Here is a 13,240-nt window from a genome sequence, read left to right on the forward strand (position 1 = left end):
AGAGCAACAATCTTTCTGGTTAATTAAACACATTTTCTCCATACCAGTTTAAATTCTCCCTGTAATAAAATTGGAATATTTGTTGCTAAAGGAGGTAAGATATCAATTCTACTGAATATTTTAAATGAGCTTCAATAAAATATGATTGGCAAGAAAGCATAATTGGTGAAATTCTTTTATCACATGGATTTGTAGGATGTCCCATAATGTCCCTGGAATGCAGTGTGGAAACACGATTATTCTCATATGAGATAGCAAGTATGGCACAGTTTATTTGGATTTAACCATGTATAGGGAACATATGAGTAACTCTTTGCGCATCTGTAATAATTATATAGTTGCCCCTGGGTATCGGAAGGGGATTGGTTCTAAGACCCCCCACAGAAACCAAATGCTAGGATACTCAAGTCTTTTATACACAATGGCATAATATTTGCATATTACCCAGGCACATGCTCCCATATGCTTTAAATCTCCCATATACTTAAAATCATCTCTAGGTTATTTGTCATACCTAATACAATATAAATGCTCTGTAAATAGTTGTAAATACAGTTTAAATGTTATGTAAATAGTTGCCAGCGTGGGGCAAATTCAAGTTTTGCTTTTTGGAATTCTGAATGTTTTCTATCTGTGGTTGGTTGAATCCAGGGATGTGGAACCCACAATGGGGAACCAGTGTATATGGAAGGTTGACTGTATATGAAAGGAGTATATGATGACATTTTCTTCTCTTTATCAGAGAAAGCCCATGCTTTATGAGGAGTGAGTCTTTGTTATTTAAAGATTAATTTGTAAGGTACTTGGAGAAAATCCATCAGTGGTATATATTAACAGAGAATGAACCATTGGTCACAACAAGAAAAGGTGTCGCAAATGAACCCTTATTCATAGGGAAATGTGGGATTAAAAATATGTTTCTGTTCTGAATTCAGTGTAAAAAGACATAGAAAAAAATTGTAAACACTGTCAAAGTAAGGCTACTGAATTATATGTTTATTGTGATCTCTGTGAATTCAACATCCTTCTTTCTAATGTTGAGATGTACTAGTTATGCAGGGATGGTCACTCTCATGCATTTTTCCAATAGGATTGAGATTAAAAATAATATTTTCATAGCACTGATGTTTTCTGTATATACCATTTCCATTATTTTAAGTGGCTGGCTCAAATGATGCATCAAATGATGCTTTCCATGTCTTGGATACACTGCACATATACCTATAGGATTTGAATATCATGGTTTTTAATGTGGTACAAATCACTAAGCATTAAGAGTTTGACCGTTTCCAAAGATTTATTGGAGAAAAAAATGTATCTAGTTGTTGAAAGGACAGATAAACTGAATATGATTGTGTAGTTTCTGTACAGCTGAATTGATGAATGGGTGCTGAAATCCAGTCTACATGCTGCTTTCTAAGACGGGACCCTGGTCTAAGCTGTGTCTCACCAAAGTGGGGGGCGGGAGCTCTTAATTTAAATGCAGGTACTATCAGGACATCATGCTCTCAGAGGGACTGACATTTTCTAATCTGCACAAAGACACTATATAGTTTATTCAGGTCCTGGGAATGAAGGCTGAAGAAACTCTTCCCCAAGATGAATGCTATTGAGGACTATTATACTATTTGCTTTAATGTTATTTTCCAAGTTTAGTTTTTTTACCGTCTGCTTTTGAGTGTGATATGCTCATCAACCACCTTAGCATTTGATTAGTATTGGAATGTAGATTTTAAAGAAAAATATCTCTATTATTTCTAGTTTCATATTGGAACTGACTGTCCGTAACAATCAAAATGGGCACCCATTCTGTTAACTTATGATTATGAGTTATGATTTTCTCATTTAGTGGAAACAGAGTAAGAAAAGAAACTTACTGAATATATAAAGTGATACAGAGCTGAATATATTCATCATCTTGATAAATGTATATAACTTGATAGAGATTTAACAATATCATTCATCTCACTGATATGAAGCTATAGGTTTTCTCATTACTACCACTAACCAGTATTTTAAATATTGTGTCGAATCCTATTTTTTGAATTATGAAAATTGGTGGTCTGCGTGGTTTCTTAATGCAAATTTAGTGGTTTATAGAGGATAAAATTGGGATAAACACAGCTATAAAGTGAAAAGACAAGACAGCATAGGTTAGAAACCCAGTGTCAAAGAAACCCATTATTTAAATAGAAAAGGAAGAGAATCCTGCAAATGAGCCTGAAATAGGCAAAAGGATGGCAGTAACACTTTATGATATCATGAACAAGTATGAAAGAGCCTTTGAGGGAGAATGTGGTTAACAGTATCAGATGAAATTGAGAGGTTGCTTAAGATAATGATTAAAAAACTCTTTTGTTATTGGACAGCAAAGATGCCAAAAAACTTTCAGGGCGTGGTGGTAGTGATGAGTTAGGGAAGATCATTAGGTGTGCCTTGGTTTGATGAACAAAAGGAATAAATGAAAGTGGAGACAGTGAGGGTAGAAATCTCTTTCAAGAATTGTAACTGGTAGAGGGAACAGAAGAATCAAGGAGAATCCAATTTTGGGAGAACTCTCTAAAAGCTGAGTATAGTGAGCATGTTTTGATATGGCTGAAAAGGAATTGGTCGGAGGGAGAAGTTAAAGATCCAAAAGCTAAAAAAGACAGCTGATGTAGGACAGTAACAAAGAAGATGAGAAAGGCTGGTGTCTAGTACAAGAGAAGGGAGCGCTCATCCATTGTGGCTGTAGAGAAGGAAGAAAAGTGAGTGCAAATGCAAGAACTTTTAGACACGTGGTAGGACACTGACGTGTTCTCATTAAGATGTCACCCTTTCGCTCTTTGACATAGAGATGAGGGATTTTCTGAGAAAAACTAGCATGTAGGCTGAGAGGGGAGGAGGTTTGATAAAGATGATTAAGGAGTCAGGAGCCACCATGGATAATGTGAGTGAGAAGACGAGGGAAACGGGGATTTTTCTGGGCCTGCAGACTTCATCTTTCACTCAGGAACAGGTGCCTCTCAGGTTTCCTGGAAGCCCTGGCAGTGACCCCCTGGATGATGCTGTGCACTGCTGTAGAGCTGAGATCAGATCGCTGCCGTGTCTTCTACCACCAGAAAGCTCCCCTGTAGCCTCAGTCTCTTCTTGGAGCTTTCTCTCCACCTCCTGTCTTAACTGAAACTTGCATCTTCTCCTCAGAGTCTCTTCTTTTGTTGTCCTCTTTAATAGGGGCTGTTGATGAACAAACTTGAATGCTTTTTAAAAAAAATTTTCTCTCTTCCTTTCTTTTTTAAAAAAACGTTATTGTTTTCTTTTTTGTAATTCTTACCTTATGGAATTAAATTATATTTTCTTTACAACACATTTGTGATCTTGATAATATTTAGACTTAAATGACGGTAATAAGTTTTGTTATGGTGATAAACATTTATGGTGTATTCAAACATTGTTTATTATGTCCTTCCACTTAAACAGTCTGATCAGTGGAAATGTAAACTTCTAAAAGTTAAATCTGATCTGATTCTTGCTGATTCCTACTGAAAATAATTGTGCCCCAAAATATATTTTTGAATTAAGATTTACTACAATAATTTGTACACAGGTTAGAACATTCAGTGAAATTGTAACAGATTAGTAAAATTAAAATTTGAGCTCATGTCATGATCTACATTTTTTTTTTTAATGAGGCAGTACTTCACATTTCTTCATTTCTATTCTATTTATTCATTATGAGACCAATCTTTATTTTAGAAGTATTGTTTTCTTTAAACGTGGTCTAAAAATATAAGAACCATTTCCTGGTGGAATAACAGCTTGAATTTTAGACCAGGAAGAAACACTGACAAATGCAGGTGTGATAGGCCTTATTCCTTGGAAACTTTGGAAAAGGAGTTAAATTTGGTAGCGTTTTTTTTTCATTCTACTTTTTATACTTTACCTTTTTTAAAGATTTTGCAATTCAACCATTTAGGATTAAATATCTTTCTAAATATACTTTAACTAGAGATTGCATTGTTGCATTTGCCATGTTTCTATTTCTAAGTACAGTAACTGGCTTTGTATTATGTACTCAGTGTGTAATAATTGAATAAAGGAGTAGACATAGGCCTTCTTTCCTCTTAAATAGAATATGGTTTGAAATGGTTGAAATATTTGTATCACCTCAGTATCCAGTATAGTGCTCCACAGGACTGTATACAAGCCTATTTCTCCTCTAAATGGTGCTGAGATGCTTGGATTATTATTATTTTTTGTGGTGGGGGGCTGAGTTGGGTCTTCATTGCTGTGCACGGGCTTTCTCTAGTTGCGGTGAGTGGGGGCTACTCTTTGTCGTGGTGCACAGGCTTCTCATTGTGGTAGCTTCTCGTTGCGGAGCACGGGCTCTAGGCACACGGGCTTCAGTAGTAATGGCACTCAGGCTCAGTAGTTGTCGCTCGCGGGCTCTAGAGCGCAGGCTCAGTAGTTGTGGCACACGGGCTTAGTTACTCCGCGGCATGTGGGATCTTCCTGGACCAGGGCTCAAACCTGTGTCCCCTGCATTGGCGGGCAGATTCTTAACCATTGCACCACCAGGGAAGCCCTTGGATTATTTTTTTAGCTTTTCATAGTTTGTTTCTTTATTCACATGTCATATGACTATATCCTCTCGCTTTTTATTACTGTTATCAATGCATCTGCTTACACAAGTTCCTTTTCCTAGTACTTGTAGCTTTTTTGTGGCCTAAGAAACCAGATATCCAAGTTTATTACTTTTTTTTCTATAAAATGAAAGCAAATAGACACTGCCTTAAAGTACACAAACAGGTTTTTATAAATTAAGTGGAAAAAAATTAACTTATAGACTTTGAGACTTCACAGATTGTAGCTCAGAATATTTACATATGTATTATGTGCTTGCTGGCTTGCCTGCATGAGGTTTTCAGAGGTAGCTGAGATTTGGATAGTGAGTTATTTACTGCATGTGCTCTGATTTTCATCTTTATTGCAGCACAATAAAAATCCATAGTAGATATGATTTTTAAAAATCTACTTTACAGACATACTTAAGGATGCTCAAGTTCTTTAAATCCTTCAAGAAAATTTCCCTCTGTTGATCACAAAGATTATGGGAAGACTCAGCTCATTGCTAACTGATCGCTAATGCCTAACGTATCCCCGTCCATAGGCAAAAATATATTGGAAGTGTTATCTTTTGCATAGTCAGTCATATAGGGCCTACTCTGCTTCACCAGCAGCATGGCCTTGGGTTTGGTTTGACAATCAAAAGTGGAAACTACACTGGACTTCACATAGCAACATGTTAACTTAGCTTTAAGGAAGTGTACAAGATAAGTAAAAAAGAGAATGCACAGTAACAGCAAAGTTGGAGGGTTTATCACTCATATCGTCACTTCTAGTGTCCCACTCACTCCACACTCAAATCAGAAATGTACACAAAGATGGAGCCCTAGTGGCCATGGACCATTTCAATTCAGGGAAGCCTTCAGTCTGAGGTCCTTTCCATTTTCTAGTCATGCAGCACACTCAGAGTGATGAGTTTAGGGATGGAAAAAATTTCCCTTCTTCCCTTCTAGGTTCTTTAGCTGGTCCAATAATTACATTGATATAAGACAAACAGGAGAAACAAGTTACATACATACAGAAGCCCCATGAAAATATGAGACAGTCAGACAGTTGAGGCTTATATGCCATCCTGAACTAAGAATAAGGGGGTAGGGGTCTGGGGCTTCAAAGTGGGGGAAGACAATTCACAGGAAGATGGGAAGAGCAAATGTTTGGTAAGCAAATGTATAGGCTCCCTATCGAAATTCTTTTAGGCAGTTAAGGGAGAGGTAAAAAGTTTTTCCTGAGTTTGCTGGGTCTCAGTTGCTTTCAGTCAAAACAATCCACATGCAAAATTGGCACATCTTGGGGTGACTGTATTCTGTTCCCCGTCATGACTAATCATTCATTAACTGATACAAAGTCTTGAAAATGATGTCTGGGTGCTTGGTCCAGTACACCAATCCTCAATTGGATTCTCAATTAACTCGGATCTGGCATACTCCTATAAGTTCCTGGAGTTAATGGAGTAAAGAGACTCCAACCAAGTGTTAACCATCAGGCATCCCTAAATCTAAAATAATCATCATAAACTGGCTATTGATTCTTTCCTTCTGATCAATGTAGGCTGATTCGAGATGATTCTTCAGAACAAATCAAACTATCTGAATAATCTAAGAAAATGCAGAGATTTTTTATGGACAATGAAAAGATGAAAATTGTCATCTCTATGTCAATTGGCAAAATAGATTAAAATAACACATAATTTAAAAAATCTGTCATTGAAAAACATTAAGTCACATGTAATAGTGAAAGTCATGTGGAACTAGAAGTGCATATGACAGTGGTTGGATAGCACTCAATATATGTAATGAAAGAATGTTACCGAGTCCAAGCTTGCTCTGTTTACTGCACGATAGGCCAATAAACTGGAGATGAGGTGTTGAGGCAAGGAATACGACTTTATTTGGAAAGCCGGCAGACTGAGAAGATGGCGGACTGATGTCTCAAAATTACCATCTTACAGGGGGTCTGGATGCCAGTTTCTTTTATAGAATCAGAGAGGGAAGTAAAGTAAAAAGGCAGAATAGAGAGGGAGAGGGGGAAGGAAGTAAAGTAAAAAGGACCATCAGTCTTGCAAAACATCTCCTGGAATGGCCAGCCTCTGAGAGGGGATGTGTTAACTTCTTCAGCCATTCACAGGTGGGTAGGATTCCCTGAGACAGGCCATTATGTATGATTATAATAACAAAAGCAATGAAAAGCAAAGGCTAAAGTCAAAGAAACAGATTCAACATGGAGTCAAAATTGGCTCGTCCATGTTACAATACTGTGATATTGTGATTTGTAATAAGAAATATAGATTTGGTCTTCATTGCCATTTCTGGCACAGAGCTCCTAAAACCCTGGGAATTTCTTAAGTGAGGAGAGTGGTGAAGGTGTTTTTTGTTATGTTAATGAGGTGACTTTTGGAAAGCCTCTAGATCACCTAAAGGTGGGGGCTGGTCACCAGAGGAACTATCCATGTGATTAGAGGGTTGGAACTTTCATCCCACCTCCTGACCTCCTAGGAGGAAAGAGGAGCTGGAGGTTAAATCATTTGCCAATGGTCAATGATTTTTTTCTTTTCTTTTTAAATTTTATTTTATTTTTTTATATAGCAGTTCTTATTAGTTATCTATTTTATACATATTAGTGTATGTATGTCAATCACAATCTCCCAATTCATACGTTTGTTTTCTACATCTGTGTCTCTAGTTCTGCCTTGCAAACCGGTTCATTTGTACCATTTTTTCTAGATTCCACATATATGTGTTAACATACGATATTTGTTTTTCTCTTTCTGACTTACTTCATTCTGTATGACAGTCTCTAGGTCCATCCACGTCTCTACAAATGACCCAATTTTGTTCCTTTTTATGGCTGAGTAATATTCCATTGTATATATGTACCACAACTTCTTTATCCATTTGTCTCTCAATGGGCATTTAGGTTGCTTCCATGACCTGGCTATTGTAAATAGTGCTGCAGTGAACATTGGGGTGCATGTGTCTTTTTGAATTATGGTTTTCTCAGGGTATATGCCCAGTAGTGGGATTGCTGGGCCGTAAGGTAGCTCTACTTTTAGTTTTTTAAGGAACCTCCATACTGTTCTCCATAGTGGCTGTATCAATTTACATTCCCACCAACAGTGCAAGAGGGTTCCCTTTTCTCCACACCCTCTCCAGCATTCGTTGTTTGTAGATTTTCTGATGATGCCCATTCTAACCAGTGTGAAGTGATACCTCACTGAAGTTTTGATTTGCACTTCTCTAATGATTAGTGATGTAGAGCAGCTTTTCATGTGCTTCGTGGCCATCTGTATGTCTTCTTTGGAGAAATGTCTATTTAGGTCTTCTGCCCATTTTTGGATTGGGTTGCTTGTTTTTTTAATATTGAGCTGCATGAGCTGTTTATATACTTTGGAGATTAAGCCTTTGTCCGTTGATTTATTTCAATGGCCAGTGATTTAATCAATCATGACTATGTAATGAAGCCTCCATAAACACCCCAAACAAACAGGGTTCAGAGAGCTTCTGGGTTGGTGAACACGTGGAGATGTGGGGAGAGTGGAGAGCCCAGAGGGGCATAGAAGCTCCTCACCCTTTCCCACATACCTTGCCCTAAGCATCTCTTCCATCTGGCTGTTCCTGCATCATATCCTTTTATAATAAACTCATGATCTAATAAGTAAAATGTTTCTCTGAGTTCTGTGAGGCTCTCTAGCAAATTAATTGAACTCAAGGAGGGGGTCGTGGGAACCTCTGATTTATAGCTAGTTTGTCAGAATTATAGCAACCTAGACTTTCAGCTGGCATATGAATTGAGTTACCAAGGAGGGTGTCATTGGAACCTCCAGTGGGTAGCTGGAAGGTCAGAAACAAAGGTAATAGCCTGGGCTTGCAGTTGGTATTTGAATTGAGGGAGGAGTAGTCTTGCAGGACTGAGTCCTTAACCTGTAGAATGTGATGATGTCTTCTGGTAGATAGTGTCAGTTTTACATTAAATTGTAGGATGCCCTGCTGGTGTCTGAGAATTGCTCATTTCTGTGGGGAAGCTCTGCCCCCTCCACATGCTGAAATTGGGTGTTGACCCAAAAGATATACTATTAGCAGTTTTGTCATTGTTGTTTCGAGTCTTTCAAATACTTTGTGTGGATTGAATGTTAAGCAGAAAATAGTAACACTTCTTACACATAGTGGATTTGGGTTTGCTTGTGATGGGGTCTTATATTTTGTATGTTCTATTCTGCATTTCATTTGTCTAGGAATTTATTTTTAGAGTATTTGACAAAATTAGTGTTTTGTGGCAGAGTAAAAACTAACGGGTCTTTGCTGATAGTTGGAGAAGCACTGCTGTAGAGCTAAGTACTCAGGGTGGTGGCTCTTCTTGTGGTAAAGGTCACACGCATCCTCTGTGTGGGTCCATCATTAAATCCATATTTGTAGTCAGCGGTCACTTGTAGATCTTGTCTCATTTGCAGAGTGGAGGTAAGAGATGACAGATGAATCCTGAGCCAGTTCAGGTTATTAGCCTCAAACATTTATCTCAGCTGTTCTCAGGTGTTTCGTCATTTGGTAATCCCTGAGAAGGGGAAAAGGTTCTTTTCAAAGGCTTTTAATTGCATTGTTACAGAATATGTCATTTGAAGCCTAGGAACCCTAAGTCGCATAACTACCAGAAAGAAGGGGGAAAGAAGTTTTGTTACACTTCTGTCAAAAATGCTTAAATGATGCACATCACATTTTTGAATGACTATTCTTACTAGACATATGCCAGATAATTATTCAGAATTTAGACATGGATTTTTTGATGGAATTTTTAAAATAGTTCTCATTGTGGCAGAGTTAAGAATAGTTCTGGCACTCTTGTAGATATTTTAATACTTTTTAAACTGTAGCCATTTAAGACACTACATAGTGTAGATATGTTATACGTAAAGAAATGAGCGCTTTTTTCTAAAGTTAGAATTAACGTATACTTGACTAGGAAAGTACCAATACTTGTCTTAGACTGCATTCTCCTAGAAGCAGGCTCGGAGACAAGGTTTGAGTCCAAGTAGTTTATTTCAGAGGGGATCCTAAGAAGCATGGGTATTAGAGTAGGGAGTTGAATCAGAGAACATGAGGAAGGCTGATAACAGATGTGGTTTCAAACAGGTTCCACTGTGGGCAACTGAGGCTCAGTTCCACAGGGGGTCTGTAGGAGCACTGAATAATAAATCTCAGAGTCATCCCAACTGAGTGATGAGGAAGCTGGAGTATTTATCTACCAGTTCCCTGACCATTCTTGGTAGGGAGCTGCTTCAAGGGTCATTAATCTTCTGGCACTCCTGGCTGAGTGTGCTCCCATGTGCCAGACAAAAAGCCCTCCAGCAGAGATTTGTATGTCTTTACCTACAAAGTAAGTAGGTGAGTAGCTTTCTGAATGAGAGGTGAATGCTGGAGGGATATGGTCAGGCTACCGACAGTATCACTAAAGCATATCGCTCAGATTGTGGTCTTCACACCCATGCCTGTCTATTACAGGTTTGGGAAGAACCAGGGAGCTGAGTTTGTACAGTAATGTAAACCAAATGCTCTGACTCCTTCATTGAGAAAGTCTTGTTGTATATATGTAGGTTCTGGGTGGGATGAACAGCTTGTGATCTACTACCTCGCTAATAGAGCAGCACTTTTGAGTAGCTCATTGCTATATTACACTACTGATCAGACACTGGTTTCTTTACTTAATCTTAATATTGCTTAATTATTTTTAAACTCAGATGCGTAGCTTCATGATCAAACATGTGGTGTATATGTAGTGAATGGTGCTATGATGTAAAGACACCAAATTTTATGATATAGGATACAAACATGCCAAATTACAAAATTGTATACATTTTTGTTGTCTTAAAAACAGACCTCTTAAATAAATATCATTATCACAGTCAGTTGCAACTTGATAACTTATTCTTTGATTTTCTAAATTTTACTTTTATAAGTTATATAAGCTGGCAAAGAAATGAGAAAGGAATTTCAAATCCTTTGTTTTTAATGAAATGGCACTTGAAAAAAACTCCTCAAATCAGTTAATTTTTTAATTAGGTAATGCAATATTATGACTTATAAGACATATATTTGGTCTGACCAAATATATATATTTCTCATATATATTTGGTCCAAATATGTATATTTCTCATATATATTTGGTCCAAATATGTATATTTCTCATATTATATTTGGTCCAAATATGTATATTTCTCATATATATTTGGTCTTCATCCACGGTTCCTGGCTTATAGCTCCCAAAACCCTTGGGATTTCCTGAGTGATAAGAGCAATGGGAGCATCTTTTGTTATAATATTTGGTGTTTTGTCCTCAGTTCCTGAAATCCCTTCAGAGCCATAAAGTTGAAATGGATATCTTGTTATTCATAAGAAACCCCTTTCCACCACAACTAGGTTTACGTTAATGAGGTGACTTTTGGAGAGCACCTAAGGATGGGAGCTGGTTGCCAGGGGAACCAACCAAGAGTAGAGCATTGGGAACTTTCACTCCCATGTCCTGATTTCCAGGGAGGGAATAGGAGCTGGAGGTTGAATCAGTCCCCAATGTCTAATTATTTAATTAATCATTCCTGTGTAATGAAGCCCCCCATAAGACCCCAAAGGAGGGGGGTTCAGAAACCATCCAACCAGCATGCTTCCACAAGCCACCATGCTGGGTCCCAAACTCCACGAGGAGAGAAGCTCCTTTGTTCAGGACCTCACCCTATGTATCTCTTCATCTGGCTGTTAATTCCTATCTTTTAATTTCCTTTGTAATAAACCAGTAATCTAATGAGTAAAAGGGTTTCCTGAGTTCTGTGAGCTGTTCTAACAAATTAATTGAACCCAAGGAAGGGGTCGTTGGAACCTCCAACAGATAGCCCATTGGTCAGAAGCACAGGTAGCAACCTGGGCTTGTGATTGACATCTGAAGTGGTGGACAGTCTTGTGGGACAGAGCTCTTAACCTGTGGACTCTGATACAACCTCTGTGTAGGTAGTATCAGAATTGAGTTGAATTGTAGGACATCTAGCTGGTGCCAGAGAATTGCTTGGTGGTGTGTATTTACTCTTTGCTTGGTAGTATTTACTCTTTAAATACTAGTTTTTATTTTGCCATTCAGGTCTAGTAACATTTCTTTCTCTCTCTCTTACCCAAATTTTAGGCTCTGGTACTATACCGAGTTGTACCACATAGCATCAATAATCTGCCCCCTGTACATGTGCAGAATTCACCAAAAGTCAATCCTTGTTTTGCATCCAGCAACATGTATTCTAATCCTGAAAGGATTCTGCTTAGTTGGATGAACACAAATTATGAGAACAGCTGACATGTTATTTGGAAAAACTGTCCCAAAGGTGAGAAATTTTTCTCTTTAAATAAATTATCACAAATTGTAGTCTGACAATATAGAAGGAACCACAGAACCAAACACAGAATCCATAGATTCTAGACCTGACTACAGCATTTACTCTGTTCTACAAATAGGATGTCCTATAACATTTTCAAGATCAGTTTCCTTACATGTGTCAGGGAGGGGGAAATTTCCCCCTCTACCTGTCTTGAATTCTTGTGGCTGGACTAATAATAAAATTAACACAAGACAGATTAACAGGAGAAAAAGAAACACATTTTAATTCATGCGTATGGAGGTCCCATTAAAAATTGGACCTAAGAAGTGGCCAAAGCAGGCAGCTTTTATACTTTTTAAACAGAGAAATTGGTGATGAATTGGCAGGACAAAGAAACTTAGGCTTTGGGTGTTTCATTAGTGAAGAATCTAAGCAGAGTCTGGGCTTGGGGTAGTCAGTTAAAGAAGTAATGTTTTGTTTATACAGGTATCTCTGCCCGAATTCCCTGTCTCTGGTGATAAGGGTGTCCTTCTGCCTTCAGATGCAGGGAGTGCACCTTTCACGTGATAGATTCATCTCCTACTTTCAGGGACACAAAGAGGAGGGTCAAAGTGTCCCTCTTGCATTGGCTGTTTCGTAAGTAACTTGAATTCAAAATAATCAATATGCCATTGAGGCACATTTTGGGGCAGCCTGCCCTGGGCCCCAACACATGTAAAACGGAAATACTAAAAGATGCTTCTTCAATTTATTTTGAAGAATAAATGGTAAAAATTAAGTAGAGATGCTCTACAAATGAAAGATCACCTTAACACTGCTGGCATTTTCAGCTTTATAAAGTACTAAATTTAGGTGACACTGCTGAAACCTTGTACATAATTAGTTGAGACCAAGTGAAAATTAACTAGAAAACACCTTACATGTCATTGTGACAGTCATGTTGGTAATCACTAAGTGTGAATTTTGAGGGGGTAGGCCATATTAAGCCCATATACCAAGACCAAGACAAGCGGGTGATCATAGATAGACCTGCTCCAGTGTTCAGGAGGGCACTCCCTGGTTCTGTCATTGAGGAATGAGGCTTTATAAATTTCTACCCCGAGAGCCTTACATTCTTTGAAATAGTTCCAATTGGCTAGTATAGCTGTGCATTTTTTTCTTCATCATAAGCATTGCTTGTATTGAGAAGAGGACATGTGCACGTTGGTTGTTTCTTTGGCTTCCATTCAGCTACCCTCTTCCAAGTACATACAAACCTGTCATGTTCAGAGTGGGTTATGTTTTATTTTTTAT

The 13,240-nt window shown here is 38.0% G+C and overlaps 1 protein-coding gene across 1 annotated transcript in view; it reads left to right on the top strand.

Moving 5' to 3' along the window:
• Window positions 1–13,240, top strand: part of CFAP47 (cilia and flagella associated protein 47) — a 460,447-nt gene that overhangs the window by 171,922 nt on the left and 275,285 nt on the right. The window contains 1 exon segment of the mRNA XM_068532596.1: window positions 11,761–11,953. Within this exon segment, the coding sequence (XP_068388697.1) occupies window positions 11,761–11,953 (193 nt within the window).

Source organism: Eschrichtius robustus, chromosome X (assembly GCF_028021215.1).
Source record: "Eschrichtius robustus isolate mEscRob2 chromosome X, mEscRob2.pri, whole genome shotgun sequence".
NCBI classification, from domain to species: Eukaryota; Metazoa; Chordata; class Mammalia; order Artiodactyla; family Eschrichtiidae; genus Eschrichtius; species Eschrichtius robustus.